At 50.9% G+C, this 20927-nt stretch overlaps 1 protein-coding gene across 1 annotated transcript in view; it reads right to left on the bottom strand.

Annotated features, from left to right (window-relative positions):
* VAMP4 (vesicle associated membrane protein 4) overlaps positions 1-20927 on the bottom strand; it is a 69838-nt gene that overhangs the window by 4082 nt on the left and 44829 nt on the right. Inside the window, exons 6-7 of the mRNA XM_075320995.1 lie at positions 11172-11251; positions 118-169 (exon numbers count right to left, since the gene is read on the bottom strand). Of these exons, the coding sequence (XP_075177110.1) occupies positions 118-169; positions 11172-11251 (132 nt within the window). The remainder of the gene's footprint in view (positions 1-117; positions 170-11171; positions 11252-20927) is intronic.

Here is a 20927-nt window from a genome sequence, read left to right as displayed (position 1 = left end):
AAAACATATTTTTTTGAGCCAAAAACAAAAAATTACCCAGGAAGGTGTTCATATATATTAATGCAAATTTTAGGGATTGCTAAAATATTCCATATACAGCTAACACTCAATACATACCGATAATGACGAGCAAGATGAAAACCAAGACCAGTGCAACAATGGCTTTCATCTGAAAGATAAAATGTATGGTGTTAAAGATAGAACGATTGAAAACTTATGGAACCCAAAGTCTACGTATGGCCGACTTTACATTCCCGACATTCACAGTCTGCGATGTCTATCGGCTGCTCTCCTGACCCCAATGGGTAAAGGGGAGCTGCTGACAGAAATTTCCGAAGAAGGCTCATCTGGCTTAAAAAGAATGTCAACAGGTTTTTGCAATTAAATCGGAGATGTGGGGCATGATGTGGGGCAGAGACCGTGATTCCATGGATGTGACACTTACTGAGCAGCTTGCGGTAGTTTCAATATAATTATCACTGCAGGACTAGGTGTCTTGTGCCATGAAGTCTAGCTAATCTGTGTAACCCCGCCCCTACCACGGATTGGCAGTTTGCTGAGAATGCACAGTGCACACAAGAAGCTGCCAATCAGGGGTGTTGGGAGGGTTATACACATTGCCGCATTGAAACCACAGCAACATTGATAGCAGGGAAAACAGGGATTCTATCAAAAATGCACCAAGCAACCCAGTAAGTGATACATAGCTGGAATTAGGGTCTCTGCCCCTACATCATGCTGCTCTTGGTTTTAATATCAATTAAAATCACTAAAAAATATTCCATTACATGCACAGTCTGCCAATGGAACCAGAAGCATTACTGGTTGCTGCATTTCGAACCTAGATGGTTCTAAGACTGGTTTCACACATTTGTGATTCATGGACTGGCTGTTTGTCTCCCAACCTGAACGCAACAGCTTCATATGCATATATACAGCAGAAAAATATAAAAGCAACACTTTTGTTTTTGCTTCCATTTTTGAGCTGTTCTCAAAGGTCTAAGGTTACCGTCACACTTTAGCGACGCTCCAGCGATCCAAACAGCGATCCTGGTCAGGATCGCTGGTGCATCGATACATGGTTAAACCAAGCCCTTCGCTTGGTTACCCGATATTTACCTTGGTTACCAGCGCACACCGCTTAGCGCTGGCTCCCTGCACTCGTAGCCAGAGTACACATTGGGTTAATAAGCAAACCGCTTTGCTTATTTACCCGATGTGTACTCTGGCTACGTATGCAGGGAGCAGGTACTGGCAGCCTGAGAGCGGCGGACGCTGGTAACCAAGGTAAATATCGGGTAACCAAGCAAAGCCCTTCGCTTGGTTACCCGATATTTACCTTAGTTACCAGTGTCCGCAGCTTTCAGACGCTGGCTCCCTACACATTCAGATCGTTGCTCTCTCGCTGTCAAATACAGCGATGTGTGCTTCACAGAAGGAGAGCAACGTCCAAAAAATGAACAAGCACTGTGTGTAACGAGCAGCGATTTCACAGCAGGGGCCAAATCGCTGCTCAGTGTCACACACAGCGAGATTGCTGATAAGGTCACTGCTGCGTCACAAAAACCGTGACTCAGCAGTGATCTCACTATGTGAAAAGTACCCCTAAGACTCTAAATCTGTGTTAGTGAGCACTTCTCATTTTCTGAGATAATCCATCCTCCTCACAGGTGTGGCATATCAAGATGCTGATTAGACAACATGATTATTGCACAGGTGTGCCTTAGGCTGGCCACAATAAAAGGTCACTCTAAAATGTGCAGTTTTACAATATCAGAGGGTTTTGGTGGAGGGTGGGGTATCAGAAAACCAGTCAGTATCTGGTGTTACAATCATTTGCCAGTCTGCCCTTAACACTCAAAGCTGAGATTAGTCCATGAAGAGAACACCTCTCCAACGTACGAAACACCATTGAATGTGAGCAACTCCAACGTACGAGACACCATTGAATGTGAACATCTCCAACGTACGAACACCATTGAATGTAAGCACCTCCAACGTACGAGACAACATTGAATGTGAACATTTCCAACGTACGAGACACCATTAAATGTGAGGATCTCCAAAGTACGAGACACCATTGAATGTGAGCATGTCCAACGTACGAGACACCATTGAATGTGAACATCTCCAACGTACGAGACACCATTAAATGTCAGCATCTCCAAAGTACGAGACACCATTGAATGTGAGCATGTCCAAAGTACGAGACACTTTTGAATGTGAGCACCTCCAACGTACGAGAAACCATTGAATGTGAACATCTCCAACGTACGAGACACCATTAAATGTGAGCATCTCCAAAGTACGAGACACCATTGAATGTGAGCATGTCCAAAGTACGAGACACTTTTGAATGTGAGCACCTCCAACGTACGAGAAACCATTGAATGTGAACATCTCCAACATACGAGACACCATGAAATGTGAGCATTTGCCCAGTCAAGTTGGTTATGACGACGACGTGAAGTCAAGTGGAGACCCTGCTGAGGACGATGAGCAGCAGATGAACTTCCTCAAGACAGTTTATGACACTCTGTGCAGACGTTCTTTGGTTATGCACAGACTGCTGCAGCAGTTGTCCTGGTGGCCGATCTCAGATAATCTTGGAGGTGAAGATGCTTGGTGTTGAGGTCCTGGGCTGGTGTGGTTACACATGGTCTGCGGTTGTGAGGCCGGTTGGATATACTGTCAAATGAATCGCCTTTGGAGACTATTTATGGCAGAGAAATGAACATTCATTTCACGGGCAACAGCTCTGGTGGACATATCTGCAGTCATAATGCCAAGTGCACGCTCCCTCAAAACGTCATCTCTGGTATTGGGCTGTGTGATAAAACTACACATTTTAGAGTGGCCTTTTATTGTGCCCAGCCTAAGGCACACCTGTGCAATAATCATACTTTCTAATCAGCATCTTGATATGCCACACCTGTGAGGTGGATGGATTATCTTGGTAAAGGAGAAATACTCACTAACACAGTTTTACACAAATTTGTGAACAATATTTGAGAGATAAAGGCCTTTTGTGTCCATAGAAAAAGTCTTAGATCTTTTAGTTCGGCTCATGAAAAATGGGAGCAAAAACAAAAAAGTGTTGTGTTTACATTTTTGCTCTGAATTTTACATTTTTGGACTGTGGAGTGGAGATTGCGTACAAGAACAAGTGTGTGGATTACATGCAGATACAATTACCTGCTATTTCATGAGTATACACTCCCTGACAGAAGTTCTGTCGCTTATCCATGTTATGTAAATAAAAGCTTATAACCTGACTTTAAATTCATCCATTGGTTTCATAAGAAGGGAATTTTGTTACTTACCGTAAATTCCTTTTCTTCTAGCTCTTATTGGGAGACCCAGACGATTGGGGTATAGCTACTGCCCTCTGGAGGCCACACAAAGCACTACATTAAAAGTGCAAGGCCCCTCCCCCTCTGGCTATACCCCCCCGTGGTATCACGGGTTCTCCAGTTTTAGTGCCAAAGCAAGAAGGAGGAAGCCAATAACTGGTTTAAACAAATTAACTCCGAATAACATCGGAGAACTGAAAAACCGTTCAACATGAACAACATGTGTACCCGCAAACAACAAAAAAACATCCCGAAGGACAACAGGGCGGGTGCTGGGTCTCCCAATAAGAGCTAGAAGAAAAGGAATTTACGGTAAGTAACAAAATTCCCTTCTTCTTCAGCGCTCTATTGGGAGACCCAGACGATTGGGACGTCCAAAAGCTGTCCCTGGGTGGGTAAATAAATACCTCATGTTAGAGCTGCAAAACAGCCCTCCCCTACGGGGGTGTCACTGCCGCCTGCAGGACTCTTCTACCTAAGCTGGCATCCGCCGAAGCATAGGTATGCACCTGATAATGCTTGGTGAAAGTGTGCAGACTGGACCAGGTAGCTGCCTGGCACACCTGTTGAGCCGAAGCCTGGTGACGTAATGCCCAGGACGCACCCACGGCTCTGGTGGAGTGGGCTTTTAGCCCCGAAGGAACCGGAAGCCCCGCAGAACGGTAGGCCTCTAGAATTGGTTCTTTGATCCATCGAGCCAGGGTGGCTTTAGAAGCCTGCAACCCCTTGCGCGGACCAGCGACAAGGACGAAAAGTGCATCGGCACGGCGTATGGGCGCCGTGCGGGAAATGTAGATTCTGAGTGCTCTCACCAGATCTAGCAAACGTAAGGCCTTTTCATACCGGTGAACCGGATGAGGGCAAAAAGAAGGCAAGGAAATATCCTGATTAAGATGAAAAGAGGATACGACCTTAGGGAGAAACTCCGGAATGGGGCGCAGCACAACCTTGTCCTGGTGGAACACCAGGAAGGGAGCCTTAGATGACAGAGCTGCCAGCTCAGACACTCGCCGAAGCGATGTGATTGCAACAAGAAACGCCACTTTCTGCGACAGCCGAGAAAAGGAAACTTCCTTCAGAGGCTCGAAGGGCGGCTTCTGGAGAGCAACTAGTACCCTGTTCAGATCCCATGGATCTAACGGTCGCTTGTACGGGGGCACAATATGACAGACCCCCTGCAGGAACGTGCGCACCTTAGGAAGACGTGCTAGACGCTTCTGAAAAAACACGGATAGTGCCGAAACTTGCCCTTTAAGGGAACTGAGCGACAAGCCCTTTTCTAACCCCGATTGCAGGAAGGAAAGAAACTTGGGCAATGCAAATGGCCAGGGAGACACTCCCTGAGCAGAGCACCAGGACAAGAAAATCTTCCACGTTCTGTGGTAGATCTTAGCCGAATTCGACTTTCTAGCTTGTCTCATTGTGGCAATGACTCCCTGAGATAATCCAGCAGATGCTAGGATCCAGGACTCAATGGCCACACAGTCAGGTTCAGGGCCGCAGAATTCTGATGGAAAAACGGCCCTTGGGACAGTAAGTCTGGTCGGTCTGGCAGTGACCACGGTCGACCGATCGTGAGATGCCACAGATCCGGATACCACGACCTCCTCGGCCAGTCTGGAGCGACGAGTATGACGCGGCTGCACTCGGATCTGATCTTGCGTAGCACTCTGGGCAAGAGCGCCAGAGGCGGAAACACGTATGGGAGCTGAAACTGCGACCAATCTTGAACCAAGGCGTCTGCCGCCAGAGCTCTTTGATCGCGCGACCTCGCCATGAATGCCGGGACCTTGTTGTTGTGCCGGGATGCCATTAGGTCGACGTCCGGCACTCCCCAGCGGCGACAGATTTCCTGAAACACGTCCGGGTGAAGGGACCATTCCCCTGCGTCCATGCCCTGGCGACTGAGGAAGTCTGCTTCCCAGTTTTCTACGCCTGGGATGTGAACCGCGGATATGGTGGATGCTCTGTCCTCCACCCACATTAGAATGCGCCGGACTTCTTGGAAGGCTTGCCGACTGCGCGTCCCTCCTTGGTGGTTGATGTATGCCACCGCTGTGGAGTTGTCCGATTGGATTCGGATCTGCTTTCCTTCCAGCCACTGTTGGAAGGCCAGTAGAGCAAGATACACTGCTCTGATCTCCAGAACATTGATCTGAAGGGTGGACTCCTGCGGAGTCCACGTCCCCTGAGCCCTGTGGTGGAGAAATACTGCTCCCCACCCTGACAGACTCGCATCTGTCGTGACTACTGCCCAGGATGGGGGCAGGAAGGATCTTCCCTGAGACAATGATGTGGGAAGGAGCCACCATTGTAGAGAGTCTTTGGCCGTCTGGGAAAGCGAGACTTTCCTGTCCAGGGACGTTGACTTCCCGTCCCATTGGCGGAGAATGTCCCATTGAAGTGGGCGCAGATGAAACTGCGCAAAGGGAACTGCTTCCATGGCTGCCACCATCTTCCCTAGGAAATGCATGAGGCGCCGCAAGGGATGCAACTGGCCCTGCAGGAGAGATTGCACCCCTGTCTGTAGTGACCGCTGCTTGTCCAGCGGAAGCTTCACTATCGCTGCTAGAGTATGAAACTCCATGCCAAGATACGTTAGTGACTGAGTCGGTGATAGGATCGACTTTGGAAAGTTGATGATCCATCCGAAAGACTGTAGAGTCTCCAGCGTAGCATTCAGACTGAGTTGGCATGCCTCCTGAGAGGGAGCTTTGACCAATAAGTCGTCTAGGTAAGGAATCACCGAGTGACCCTGAGAGTGCAAGACTGCTACCACCGCCGCCATGACCTTGGTGAAGACCCGTGGGGCTGTTGCCAGACCAAATGGAAGAGCTACGAACTGAAAATGGTCGTCTCCTATCACAAAACGTAGAAAACGTTGATGTTCTGTAGCAATTGGCACGTGGAGATAAGCATCCTTGATGTCTATTGAGGCAAGGAAGTCTCCTCTGGACATTGAGGCAATGACAGAGCGGAGGGTTTCCATCCGGAACCTCCTGGCGTGCACATGTTTGTTGAGCCGTTTTAGGTCCAGAACAGGACGGAACGAGCCGTCCTTTTTTGGAACCACAAAGAGATTGGAGTAAAACCCTTGCCCTTGTTCCTGAGGAGGGACTGGGATAACCACTCCTTCCGCTTTTAGGGAATCCACCGCCTGCAGCAGAGCATCTGCTCGGTCTGGCCGTGGGGAGGTTCTGAAGAACCGAGCTGGAGGACGAGAATTGAACTCGATTCTGTACCCGCGAGACAAAATGTCCGTCACCCACCGGTCTTTGACCTGTGACATCCAAATGCCGGAAAAGCGGGAGAGCCTGCCCCCGACCGGCGATGCGGAGGGGGGGGGCTGGAAGTCATGAGGTAGCCGCTTTGGAAGCGGTACCTCCATTTGCTTTCTTGGGGCGTGTGTGAGTCCGCCACGAATCTGAGTTTCTTTGCGTCCTCTGAGTCCCTTTGGACGAGGTAAATGGTGTCTTGCCCGAACCTCGAAAGGACTGAAACCTCTGCTGCCACTTTTTCTGCTGAGGTTTGGGTGTTCTGGGTTGTGGTAAAGAGGAGTCTTTACCCTTGGACTGTTTAATGATGTCAGCCAATGGCTCGCCAAACAGTCTCTCTCTAGACAAAGGCAAACTGGTTAAACATTTTTTGGAACCAGCATCTGCTTTCCAGTCCTTTAACCACAAGGCTCTGCGCAAAACAACCGAATTGGCGGACGCCATTGAGGTGCGACTGGTAGATTCTAGGACCGCATTGATAGCGTAAGACGCAAACGCCGACATCTGCGTGGTAAGGTGCGCCACTTGCGGCACTGCTGGATGCATGATAGCATCCACTTTTGCTAAGCCAGCTGAAATAGCCTGGAGTGCCCATACGGCTGCGAATGCCGGAGCAAACGACGCGCCGATAGCTTCATAGACAGATTTTAACCAAAGGTCCATCTGTCTGTCATTGGCATCTTTAAGTGAAGCGCCATCCTCCACTGCAACTATGGATCTAGCTGCAAGTTTGGAAATCGGGGGGTCTACCTTTGGACACTGTGTCCAGCGCTTGACCACCTCAGGGGGGAAAGGGAAACGCGTATCTTTAGATCGTTTAGAGAAACGCCTTTCTGGGTGAGCGTCGTGCTTCTGGATTGATTCTCTGAAGTCAGAGTGATCTAACAAAGCACTCAATTTACGCTTGGGATAAAGGAAACGAAACTTTTCCTGCTCCGCAGCCGCCTCTTCTGCTGAAGGGGCTGGGGGAGAAATATCCAACAGCCTATTGATGGCTGAGATAAGGTCGTCTACCATGGCATCCCCATCCGGGGTATCCAGGTTGAGAGGGGTTCCAGGAGTGGATTCCTGATCACTCTCATCAGACACATCACAGGGAGACTGATTGCGCTGAGACCCTGAGCAGTGTGAAGACGTCGAGGGTCTTTCCCAGCGAGCTCGCTTAGGGTGGCTGGGGCCATCATCTGAGTCATAATCCTCGGCCTGTGAAGCCGGGGACCCCCCTGTGGGCTGGATACATTCCAAGTAAGGGGGACCTGAGGACAGAGGCCTCGCCGTGCCCAGAGACTGAGCCCCATGCATAGATTGCAAGGTCTCAAGGATTTTTGCCATAGATACAGACATATTATCTGCAAAAACTGCAAAGTCCGTCCCTGTCACCGGGGCAGAACTTACAAGCGTCTCAGCCTGGGTCGCCACCTCTCCTGACTCCAGCTGGCGAAGCAGCACCGGGTCGGAGCATTGCACACAATGGGGGTCATCAGAGCCTGCTGGTAGATTAGCCCCACATGCAGCACACGCAGTATACACAGCCCTTTTTGCCTTGGCCGCCTTGCGTTTTGAGGATGACATGTTGCTGCTTCCACAGAGCGATCTGGGATATGCAGCCAGAAGCGCACCTCACAGTGCAAGAAATACAATATCTATATAACTGTATCCAGTACACTGATACACAGTGAGGCACTAGAGGGACCAGCACAGAAAAATCGCTTACCGCCCGCTTAAAAAGCGGGTGTGTGGTCGCCAGATAGCCCCTAGTCCAGGTCTCCCAGAGCCTTGCGTCCTTCCTCCAGCCAGGCATGCATGTAATGGCTGCCGGCGTCTCGAGAGAGGAAGGGGGGCGGGCCCTGGGCGTTCCTGGCCAAGAGCGGGAAGCCTGCTTCCCTCTGTGCATAGTGTGAGGGCTGGAGCATGTAAATCAGGCTCCAGCCCTCGTCGCTGCTTGCGAACAGCGTCTCTCCCCTACCCTGAATGACAGGGTGGGGGCGGGAACGAAACGGAGCTGCCGGCGTCCTAGGCCCAAAAAGCCGGGGACTAAAGTTATAACCGCCGCCGCCGTAAAAGCGCGGACGGCGGATCCCCGGCGCACCACAAGTCACAGCAGCGCCGCCCGGTCCAGAGGGGGTCGGCGCTGCGTTCCCAAACACAAACAATCCCCCAGTAATCTGTAGGGACACCAACTCCACGTTGCGGTCCCCGGCGCACTATAACACCCAGCCAGCCCGGAGTGTGTCTGTGCCTGCCGGGGACACAGAGTACCTGTAAGATGCAGGGCCCTGTCCCTGATCGTACTCCTGCTCCGAATCCATCAGGTTCTAATGGGTCTGTGGATGGAGCCCGGCATCAGAGCTGAGAGGCCGGCAGGATCCCACTTCCACAGAGCCCTACAAGGGGATGTGGAAGGAAAACAGCATGTCAGGCTCCAGCCCTGTACCAGCAATAGGTACCTCAACCTTACAACACCATCCAGGGGTGAGAAGGGAGCATGCTGGGGACACTATATGTGTCCTCTTTTCTTCCATCCGAAACAGTCAGCAGCTACTGCTGACTAAAATCTGTGGAGCTATGCATGGAATGTCTGACCTCCTTCGCACACAAAGCTAAAACTGGAGAACCCGTGATACCACGGGGGGGTATAGCCAGAGGGGGAGGGGCCTTGCACTTTTAATGTAGTGCTTTGTGTGGCCTCCAGAGGGCAGTAGCTATACCCCAATCGTCTGGGTCTCCCAATAGAGCGCTGAAGAAATTACTCTTTTGAAAGTTGAAACCCTCTCAAATTTGGTTTAGGTTATGAAAATAAAGTTGCTGCAAAGCTGAAATATTGATCATTTAATGAACACAGGTCAGATTTTGGCAAGACAAAGGTTTTGTCGCCTTGTTAGATAATGCACCCAATCCTAGTTTACATCCTCACCTGTGCTCACTAAATGATCGGTTAATTAGTGGGTGTGTATAAAAAGAAACCCAGCACCCGAGACCTTCAGTTGAACTGCAACTTGACCTCTGACAACATGCCAAAATTCCACCCTGCGACCAAAGCCTTGATTATCAAGAGGCTGAAGACCAGATCCACTGCAGAGGTGGCTGGCATCTTTAATGTGTCTCAGCGTCAAGTACAAAAAATTAAAAAAAGATTTGAAGAGACTGGAGATGTTTTTGACAAGCCGAGGTCCGGCAGACCCCGCAAGACAACTGCTCAGGAATAACGTTTGTTGGTTAGAAAATCCAAAGCCAGCCCCTCTTCCACTGCAGCAGAGCTCCAACAGGCCTGGTCACCTCAAGTCCCTGTGTCAACTAGAACAGTTTGTAAGAATCTGTCTCGAAATGGCCTCCATGGTCGAATCAGTGCCCAGAAGCCAAGACTAAACAAAAGGCAATTAAAAAAACATGTGGCATTTGCCAAGTCCCACAGCCTGCTAAAGAGATGGACGCTGGAAAAGTGGCAGAAGGTGGATTTCGCTGATGAATCTTCAGTTGAATTACACCACAGCCACCGCAAATACTGCAGAAGACCTACTGGAACCCGTATGGATCCAGAAAACAGTTACGTTTGGTGGTGGAAAGATCATGGTCTGGGGTTACATTCAGTATGGACGTGTGCAAAACATTTGCAAGGTGGAAGGCAATATCAATAGCCTATAATATCAAGAAGTATTAGCTACCTCTTACATTCCCAATCATAAAAGAGGTCAAATTCTGCAGCAGGATAGTGCTTCATCTCATACATCCATCTCTACAACAAAGTTCCTCCTGGCAAAGAAGATCAAGGTGCTCAAGGACTGGCCAGCCCAGTCGCCAGACATGAACATCATTGAGCATGTTTGGGGTAGGATGAAAGAGGAAGCTTGGAAGACAAAACCAAAGAATCTAGATGAACTCTGAGGCATGTAAGACTGCATTCTTTGCTATTCCTGATGACTTCACCAATAAATTGTATGAATCATTGTTGAACCGCATGGATTCAGTCCTTCAAGCTCATGGAAGTCACACAAAATATTAAATATGGCTCTAATAGCACCACAACTTCATTCACCAATGTTATGCAACATATCTTTGTATTAGCAGTTAATTATTTGTTTGAATTTCACATTACTTTCTGTGGGCGACAAAACTTTTGTCTTGCCAAAATCTGACCTTTCTGTGTTCATTAAATGATCAATATTTCAGCTTTGCAGCAACTTTATTTTCATAACCTAAACCAAATTTAGGAGGGTTTCAGCTTTCAAAAGAGTAATTTATGAAACCAATGGATGAACTTAAAGTCAGGTTATAAGCTTTTATTTACATAACATGGATAAGTGACAGAACTTCTGTCAGGGACTGTAGCTTCTACAGTAGTTTCCTTACATACACTTAGCTGACGGCAAGATCTCACTGCACTTTACTCTTGAGAGTAAGGCAAGTGTTTTTGGAATTGTATAACTCCAATATAAAGGAAAACATTTTACAAGTGGCTTCCAAATTTCAGGTCCTTTCTGTGGTAACGAGCACAAAAACACAGACAAGAACATCATCCAGACAATAAAGTCGGAAGAACAATCACCTTGCATTCCCGCCACCACATCTGTCTCCGGAGCTGTCTTGCCCTGCTGCTGAACGCTGTCGCATTATCCGATAAACTTTCTGTGGATCAATGCAAAAACAAATGGTTACGTGGCCAGAGAAACAAAGGAGCCAGGATCCAACTGGAAAACAGGGGAAACTCAAGAATTGCACTGTTCATATAGGACATTTACATGTGTTATCTGTTAAGCAAACCTTTATTTTAAAAGGGGGGGTGCCACCCCAAAAATGTTTTTTCAACAATTGAAAAAAATGGAAAATATTCATGGTTTAATTAAAAAAAATACATATATTATTTGTTTTTAATGGAGTAAAATATGAAAAATAATTAAAAAAAAGTGTTGATATTTTCTACTTTTAACCCTTTCACGACCGGCCGATTTTTCGCTTTCCGTTTTTTTTTTTCGCCATTCTTTTTCTGAGAGACGCAACTTTTTTATTTTTCAGTCAATATGGTCATGTGAGGGCTCATTTTTTGCGGAACGAGCTGTACTTTTAAATGAAACCATCAGTTTTACCATATTGTGTACTAGAAAATGGCAAAAAAATTCCAAATGCTGAAAAATTGCAAAAAAAGTGCGATAGCACTATGGTTTTTGAGATATTTTATTCACTGTGTTCACTATATGGTAAAACTGATGTGTGGGTGTGATGCCTCAGGTCAGTGCGAGTTCGTAGACACCAAACATGTATAGGTTTACTTTTATATAAGGGGTTAAAAAAAAATCGGAAGTTTGTCCGAAAAAAGTGGCGCACGTTTTACGCCATATTCCGTGACCCGTAGCGTTCTCATTTTTCGGGATCTTAGGCTCAATGACGGCTTATTTTTTGCGTCTCGAGCTGACGTTTTTAACGGTACCATTTTTGCGCAGATGCTACGTTTTGATCGCCTCTTATTGCATTTTGCGCAAAAGTTGTGGCGACAAAAAAACGTCGTTTTGGCGTTTGGAATTTTTTTGCCGCTACGCCGTTTACTGATCAGATTAATTGATTTTATATTTTGATAGATCGGGCGTTTCTGAACGCGGCGATACCAAATGTGTGTATATTTTTTATTTTTTTAACCCTTTAATTTTCAATGGGGCGAATGGGGGGTGATTTGAACTTTTAGGTTTTTTTGTTTTTTTTTAATTTTTTAAAACTTATTTTTTTACTTTTTTTTTTTATTTTACTAGTCCCCCTAGGGGGCTATTGCGATCAGCATTCCGATCGCTCTGCAGTATCTGCTGATCACAGCTGGAAGGCTGTAAACAGCAGATACGCTGTCTTTCTCTTTTGCTGTGCCCCGGGCACAGCGAAAGTGAAACCAATTCATGTGTAGTACAGGAGTCATCACATGACCCTGTGCTACCATGACAACTATCGGGAGTCACGTGATCGCGTCACGTGACTTCCGGTTTCGGCGGTAAGTAAAACTTTACCGCGATCGCGCTTATAATGGCGCTGTCATGTATTGACAGCGCCATATAAGGGGTTAATCGGCATGAGCAGATAACGATTCTGCTCGTGCCTAGCAGGCACACATCTCAGCTGTGAAAATCAGCTGAGATGTGTGCCGATCGCGGCATGCTGCCGCCGGAGGACCGCGGGCAGTAAGATGATGTCATTTAGGACGTAATTTTACGGCCCGCGGTCGTTAAGGGGTTAAACACTAGGGGGAGCAGCTGCTGAAATTTGCCATGAAAGCCTAGTGTACAACTAACTCGAATTACGACTGCAGTAAATGTGGGCGGGGTCTGATCACGTGTCTGATGTCACTCCTCCCCTCCTTTTCTGGGTGTTTGCAAAAGGATAAGGGAGGATGATGTTTAGCATTACATTGCCGAGCCATTATGTTGGTGACTGCAAAGTGATATTGACACATGAAAAAAGTGTCTTTGGGGACGGCTGGCAGAGTGTTTTAGTGGGTGCTGTTCGCTGTATCATACGCAGGGCTCAATACTCGGACTGTATCACGTGCTGCGATTATATAAGTTGAGTGTAACATGCTGGGATTACATATAGGGCTCAGTGGAGTGTGTCACATGATGGGATTAGATATGCAGTATCTAATGTATGTAATGTGTGACACCGCTCTATCCATTTTTATAGAAGCAGTAGGGTAATGAGTGACACCGTTCCGTCTATTTCTATGGAAGCAGAGGTGTAGTGTGTAACCTCGCTCTGTCCATTTCTATAGGAGCAGTAGTGTAATGTGACCCCCTCTCTGTCCACTTCTATGGGAGGAGTGGTGTAATGCGTGATCCCACTCCATCCATGTGTATAGGAGCAGTAGTGTAATGCACAACTGTCACAAACCACCGGGGGGGTCACTCAGAAATCCCCCGCGCTGGCTACCAGTACGTCACAATCGGGGGGTAACAAGTGGGGGTCACCCCTCCTTTATACCTCCCGACCGACAGACAGAGCACGTGACGCGCTCTCTAGCGCCCCTCTTATAGTCAGGCCAATTATGGAATTGCCCGACAATAAGCAAGGAGGCCGCTATACTACTTATGCCGATTATTGAAGGGTCCCCGGTGAGAGTAGGGTATATATTCCCCCGACCTCCGCGGGCGGAATATATAAAATCTCCCCGAATCTCACTGGCCTCCCCACAATAATCCTTGGCACAACTCGCTGCCACCAACCGCTTCACGGTAACTATTAGCCGAACACACAGACGTGGGATTCAAGATCGAGATAACAGAACAGCCCAAGATTAATTATATAATTTAATCAGCCTAAAGCACACTAGAAACTACAATATATACAATAGGGAATCTACAGAATATACATATGTCAGAGTACAGTTACAGATAAAGCATGGTTTACAAACAGGTATGCAATTCAATCAGTTACCTTGTGCGTCTGGCCACAGGGGGGCGCTGTAGACCAGGTTTCTAGGAACTCCCACAGATGTTTCCTGCACGTGACCCCCAGCGAAAGAACACTGGAAAATGGCCGAAGTAGGGTTATCAACCTGGGCAAATCCAGGTCCCCTCCTACCTTCGTGACCTCAGAGGGAGCACTGCTCCACCCCTGGCTGGAGTTATGGACAAAATCCACAACATGGAATACGGCCATAACTTGGCCTGGGAGCGTCGTAGGCGGACGCCAATGCTCTCATTGTGACAGTTATGAATTTAGCTACAGAATGAGAGGTTTCATGACTTGTCTACTAGTTCCACATTGGCTGATATCACGCCTGGGGTATTTCCCAAGCTCCCGCTCCCATAAAAAAGGTGTGCCAGCATCGTCCGCATGCGAAAACACCATTTTTATGGTTGCCGTATTTATCGGAAATATGGCTTGCGAGATATGAACCATTTTTTACTGGAGTCGTTCTGTCTGGCTAGTTCCAGAGCCTTATAATGAGATACAACTCTTGTTACAGGGTGACGGCAGGGAGTCATCCTGTGTCCTTTGTTCCCACATCACCTAATTTCCATATCACAGGAGATGGCCATGGGATGGGTTGCTAAACAAGTTGTGTGAAGGAAAGGGGGGGGGTGACACCAGGAGAGGGCTTCCTGACATAACTTGAATATCATGATTTATCGTCATATCTCCGGATTTACCTCACACCTCCCCCCTTTTGAGGGCGCTAGGGGGCAGCACACTCCGGTGTTCCCCCGTGCGCCCGTCCGCGACCTCTCCTTGTCGGGACAGCCCGTCTGCGTTACCGTGGTCACGGCCCCTTTTGTGGCGAATGGTGAAGTTGTATTGCTGGAGCGCAAGGCTCCATCGCAACAGTCGCCCATTCGTCCCAGAGACGGTGTGCAACCAGCTGAGGGGGTTGTGGTCCGTCTCCACGATGAAGTGGCGCCCGTATAGATAGGGTTGCAGACGCTGCAGGGCCCACACTATGGCCAGGCACTCCTTCTCCATTGTGGAATAGGCCACTTCCCTCGGTAACAGCTTCCTGCTCAGGTACAAGACTGGGTGCTCTTGGCTCGCAGAGTCCACCTGGCTGAGCACCGCACCGAGGCCGAAGTCACTGGCGTCGGTCTGTACTACAAACGGCCGCGTGAAGTCGGCTGCCTGTAGCACGGGCGGGCTGGACAGGGCGTCCTTTAGGGCCCGGAAGGCTGTCTCGCAGTCCATTGTCCAATCGACTGCAGAGGGCAGCTTCTTCTTGGTGAGGTCCGTCAGGGGCTTTGCCAGGCTACTATAGCATGGAACAAACCTCCTATAGTACCCAGCGGTCCCCAAGAAGGACATCACCTGCTTCTTGGTCCTGGGGGTGGGCCAGGATGCGATGGCCTCCACTTTCTCAGGCTCGGGCTTCAGTGTTCCCCCGCCTACCCGGTGACCGAGGTACTGGACCTCGCTCATGGCCAGCTGACACTTGCCCGGCTTGATGGTCAAACCTGCCCGGTGGACCCGCCTGAGCACCTGTGCTAGATGCTCTAGGTGATCTTCCCAGGTGGGACTGAAGACGGCAATGTCATCCAGGTACGCGGCCGCGTACCCTTCAAGTCCCTTGAGAAGGGTGTTGACCATCCGCTGGAAAGTGGCAGGGGCATTCCTCATCCCGAATGGCATCACCGTGGACTCGTTCAGTCCAAATGGGGTAATAAAGGCAGAGCGTTCCCTGGCCTTGCGAGTCAGGGGGATCTGCCAATATCCCCGGCTCAGGTCCATGATGGTCAGGTACTGAGCCCCGGCCAACTGATCGAGCAGGTCATCGATGCGTGGCATTGGGTACGCATCGGCGACCGTGACAGCATTGAGCCCCCTGTAGTCCACGCAGAACCGAGTGGTTCGGTCCTTCTTAGGGACGAGGACTACAGGCGAGGCCCAAGCGCTGTTGGATGCCTGGATCACCCCCAGCTTCAGCATCTCGTCAATCTCCTGGCGCATGTGTTGCTGCACCTCCAGGGAGACCCGATATGCTGAACGCCAGATCGGGGGATGATCCCCAGTGTCCACGTGATGGACAGCCAAGTCAGTCCTTCCGGGCTGGTTGGTAAACAACCCCCGGAAGGGGTGTAGGGTGGCCCACAGCTGGGACCGTTGGTCCTCCAAGAGCTGGTGGCCAACCTCCACATCCTCAATGGATCCGCCTGCCCTAACCTGGGCTAGCATATCCAAGAGGGTTTCCGCTTCTCCCTCCTCGGGCAGGTTGCACACGGGGAGCGCACATGCCTCCCGCTCATGATGTGCCTTCATCATGTTCACATGGAAGGGCTTCCGCCTCCCACGGGCAGGGTCCAGGGTGACCAGGTACGTCACAGGGTTGAGCTGCTGGTACACGAGGTATGGGCCTTCCCAGGCTGCCTGAAGCTTGTCCTGTGGTACGGGGACCAGTACCCACACCTTTTGACCCACTTGGTAGGTCCTCTCACAAGCGTTCTGGTCGTACCAACGCTTCTGATCGGCCTGGGCTTGAGCCATATTGTCGTGTACCAGTTGCGTCAAGGCCTGCATTTTGTCCCGGAAGCGCATGACATACTCGATAACCGACACTCCAGGGGTGGCCAAATCCCCTTCCCAAGCCTCTTTCACCAGAGCCAGGGGGCCCCGCACACGTCGCCCGTACAGGAGCTCAAACGGTGAGAATCCTGTTGAGGCCTGTGGAACCTCCCGGTAAGCAAATAACAGGTGTGGGAGATACCGCTCCCAGTCACGCCCATGGGAGTCGACCAACATCTTAAGCATCTGCTTTAAGGTGCCATTGAACCGCTCGCACAGGCCATTAGTCTGTGGATGGTACGGGCTGGCCACCAGATGTCGCACCTGGACCTGCTTACAGAGGGCCTCCATCAGCTGGGACATGAATTGGGTCCCCCGGTCAGTGAGCATTTCCTGGGGAAAACCCACTCGGGAGAAAATCTCCAGCAATGCGGTGGCCACCTTGTCAGCCCGAATGGACGACAAGGCCACTGCTTCTGGGTACCGGGTGGCATAGTCCACTACCGTCAGTATGAAGCGTTTCCCGGAGCTGCTGGGGATGGCCAGCGGGCCGACCAGATCCACAGCCACCCTCCTGAAAGGCTCATCGATGATTGGCAGAGATACTAGTGGGGCTTTGGGGTGTGGCCCCGCCTTCCCCACTCTCTGACAGGTTTCACACGAACGGCAGTAGGCAGCCACATCGGCCCCCATTTTCGGCCAGTAGAAATGCTGGTTTAACCTGGCCTTGGTCTTAGCGATCCCTAGGTGTCCGGCCATCGGAATCTCATGTGCGATCCGCAACAACTCCGTCCGGAACGGATAGGGTACCACCAACTGTCGGTCCCTGGGCCACGCCTCCGGTGAACCCTGCTGGACCGTGGCCCGGTACAGCCGTCCTTGGTCCCAGACCACTCGCTCCGGGTCCGAGTCCGAGGGAGGCTGGGCCGCCTGCTCCTTAAGAGCTTTCAGGCTGTCGTCAGCTTCTAACGCTGCCTGAAACCCCTGACTAGATGTGGCCAGAATCGACGAGACTGTCACATCTTCGGTCAGTACCCCGGGACCTGTGTCCTGGCCTCCACCTGACTCGGCTGCCACTTGGTCAGAAGGGGAAGAGCTATCGGACCTCCGGGAGGCCCCTTGGCTTCCAGCACTCCCACTGCGGGTGACAGCGGCCACAGCCGCTGCGACCGTGGGTCGTGCCTGCTCCTCCTCCGTTCCTGACCAAGTCGCCGGTTCAGGCAGACCTACCTGGCTTCCTGACACCCCGGTTGTGGGGGAACCATGCACCGAGATCTTACCTGGGAGCACTTCCGCTCCTGGACCGGCCCCAATCTCACCTGCCTGTTCCCCTCCTGCAGCAACAGAACCCCGCTGTGAAATCTCTGGGGACCCCACATTTGCTGTGGTAGCCCCCACCCCACACACTGGTCCTCCCCCTGCAGCACCCTGCTCTCTGCTTATCCCTGCAGAGGGCAACAGATCCCAGCTCACAGGCTGATTACTTGTAGAGGCATTGTCACACCTTTCTCTGACCCCCTCCCCTGTCACAGCTGCAGCTGTGTGTGTGTCTATGGTGTCTATGCAAGCAGAAATATCAGAGTTCACTCCCTCCTCCCTTACATCATTCATAGATAACACATTAACATTGTCCGGAGGCATGTCAGTACTGGCTGAAGGTTCAGCCCTTGGTTGGGGCCCAAACTGGGAGGTTATCTGCCCCAAATCTGTCCCAAGTAGCACGTTTGCGGGGATCCGATCAGTTACCCCCACCTCCCTCACCCCTCGCCCTGCGCCCCAGTCCACATAAATGTCAGCAACAGGCAGCGCCGGGTCAATGCCTCCAATCCCGGAGACAGCGAGGGTTTTTCCAGGGATCAAGTCTTGGGGGGACACCATCTCAGGCCGCACCAGAGTCACCTCCGAGGCGCTGTCTCGCAGTCCTATGGTCACAGACCGGCCGACGGCGACAGGTTGGAAGCTGTCCAGGGACCTACCACCACCCCCACCCACACAATACACCTTGGGCGGCCCTTGGGACGGGGACGGAGCCGGGGCCTTGGGACGCTGAGGGCACATGGCCTTGAAGTGTCCAGGTAGGTTGCACTGGTGGCACCGTCTTGGTTCTGCCACGGGCCTGGAGAGGGGAGTTGAGGGGGACACCCCCTGCAGTCTAGGGGCAGGTGGGGCAGTCGCAGAATTCATCTTACCCCCTCTCCAGGTGCTGCTGGTGGCTGCTCTCCTGGCTTCAGGAGCCCGATTGTTGGTGTAGTCATCGGCCAGGGCAGCTGTAGCCGTGGACCCCTTTGGCTTCTGGTCTCGGATGAACTGGCGGAGATCCTCAGGGCAGTTCCACAAGAGTTGCTCCGTGATGAACAAGTCCAGGATCTCCGGTCCGGTGGAAAGCTGCAGGCCTTGGGTCCAGTGGTCGGCAGCTCGGGCAAGTGCCCGCCGGTGGTCAGCCCAGGAGTCCTTTGGTCCCTTCTGTAGGCTCCGGAACTTCTTGCGGTAGGACTCTGGAGTGAGGTTGTACTGTTGGATCAGGGCCCGCTTGATGGTGTCGTAGCCCTGATCTGCCTCAGCAGGCAAGTCCCCAAGGATTTCCAGGGCCTTACCCCTTAAACGGGGGGTCAGGTATTTGGCCCACTGGTCCTTGTCCAGATGGTGCTGCAAGCAAGTCCGTTCAAAAGCAGTCAAGAAAGAGTCCAAGTCTCCATCCTTCTCCAGCACGGGAAAGTCCTCAACACGGACCTTTGGAAGTTTGGTGTCTTGAAGGTCACGTGTGGCTGATGAGGGCCGGAGCTGAGCTAGCTGCAGCTGGTAGTCACGCTCGGCCTGTTGCTGTCGCTCTTCACGTGCTGCCTGCCGCTCCGCAGCCTCACGCACTGCTTGCCGCTCCGCAGCCTCAGCGTCACGCGCTGCCTGCCGCTCTGCCCTGCGCTCTGCCAGGAGTCCCTTGTAGCCCTCCTGGTCTCCAGCCTGGAGAAGGGCCATAGCCATTTGAAGAAGGCTATCCGAGCCTCCCAGGCTCGGTGGAATGGCACGTGGTGATCTGCGGCCCGCTGCGGAGCCTGGTGATTCACTGTCCATTGCAGAGCGGAGGGCTGGCATCTGGCTCGTTGAGGACCCTTGGGTGAGCTGCTCCTCATCTTGTCCAGCAGTGCCAGGTTGTGCAATGTCCTCTGCAGAGCTGTTTTCTGGCGTCGAGCTCCTGGAGGACTCGTGGACAACCTCCTCATCGTCTCTGGCCTTAGCATCGGCCATTCCTTTGGCTTTGCTCCTGGTGCTCTCAGCCATTCTTGCAGACTTTTGGTCACTGACACAGAACTGACACCTGATGCCTCCACACACCTTACAGTATCTGCACTCTGACACTCTAGTGTTGAGCTAGTCTGAAGACCCCAGCAGCCACAGCTGCTGCAGGCAGTCTTTAGTGTCTGGGAGTATGGGTCTCACACTCACACACACTATTATCTCGATCCCACCGCTATGCCACCAATATGTCACAAACCACCGGGGGGGTCACTCAGAAATCCCCCGCGCTGGCTACCAGTACGTCACAATCGGGGGGTAACAAGTGGGGGTCACCCCTCCTTTATACCTCCCGACCGACAGACAGAGCACGTGACGCGCTCTCTAGCGCCCCTCTTATAGTCAGGCCAATTATGGAATTGCCCGACAATAAGCAAGGAGGCCGCTATACTACTTATGCCGATTATTGAAGGGTCCCCGGTGAGAGTAGGGTATATATTCCCCCGACCTCCGCGGGCGGAATATATAAAATCTCCCCGAATCTCACTGGCCTCCCCACAATAATCCTTGGCACAACTCGCTGCCACCAACCGCTTCACGGTAACTATTAGCCGAACACACAGACGTGGGATTCAAGATCGAGATAACAGAACAGCCCAAGATTAATTATATAATTTAATCAGCCTAAAGCACACTAGAAACTACAATATATACAATAGGGAATCTACAGAATATACATATGTCAGAGTACAGTTACAGATAAAGCATGGTTTACAAACAGGTATGCAATTCAATCAGTTACCTTGTGCGTCTGGCCACAGGGGGGCGCTGTAGACCAGGTTTCTAGGAACTCCCACAGATGTTTCCTGCACGTGACCCCCAGCGAAAGAACACTGGAAAATGGCCGAAGTAGGGTTATCAACCTGGGCAAATCCAGGTCCCCTCCTACCTTCGTGACCTCAGAGGGAGCACTGCTCCACCCCTGGCTGGAGTTATGGACAAAATCCACAACATGGAATACGGCCATAACTTGGCCTGGGAGCGTCGTAGGCGGACGCCAATGCTCTCATTGTGACAGTTATGAATTTAGCTACAGAATGAGAGGTTT

Source organism: Anomaloglossus baeobatrachus, chromosome 8 (genome assembly GCF_048569485.1).
Source record: "Anomaloglossus baeobatrachus isolate aAnoBae1 chromosome 8, aAnoBae1.hap1, whole genome shotgun sequence".
Lineage (NCBI taxonomy): Eukaryota > Metazoa > Chordata > Amphibia > Anura > Aromobatidae > Anomaloglossus > Anomaloglossus baeobatrachus.
This window is presented reverse-complemented; position numbering and strand designations above follow the sequence as displayed.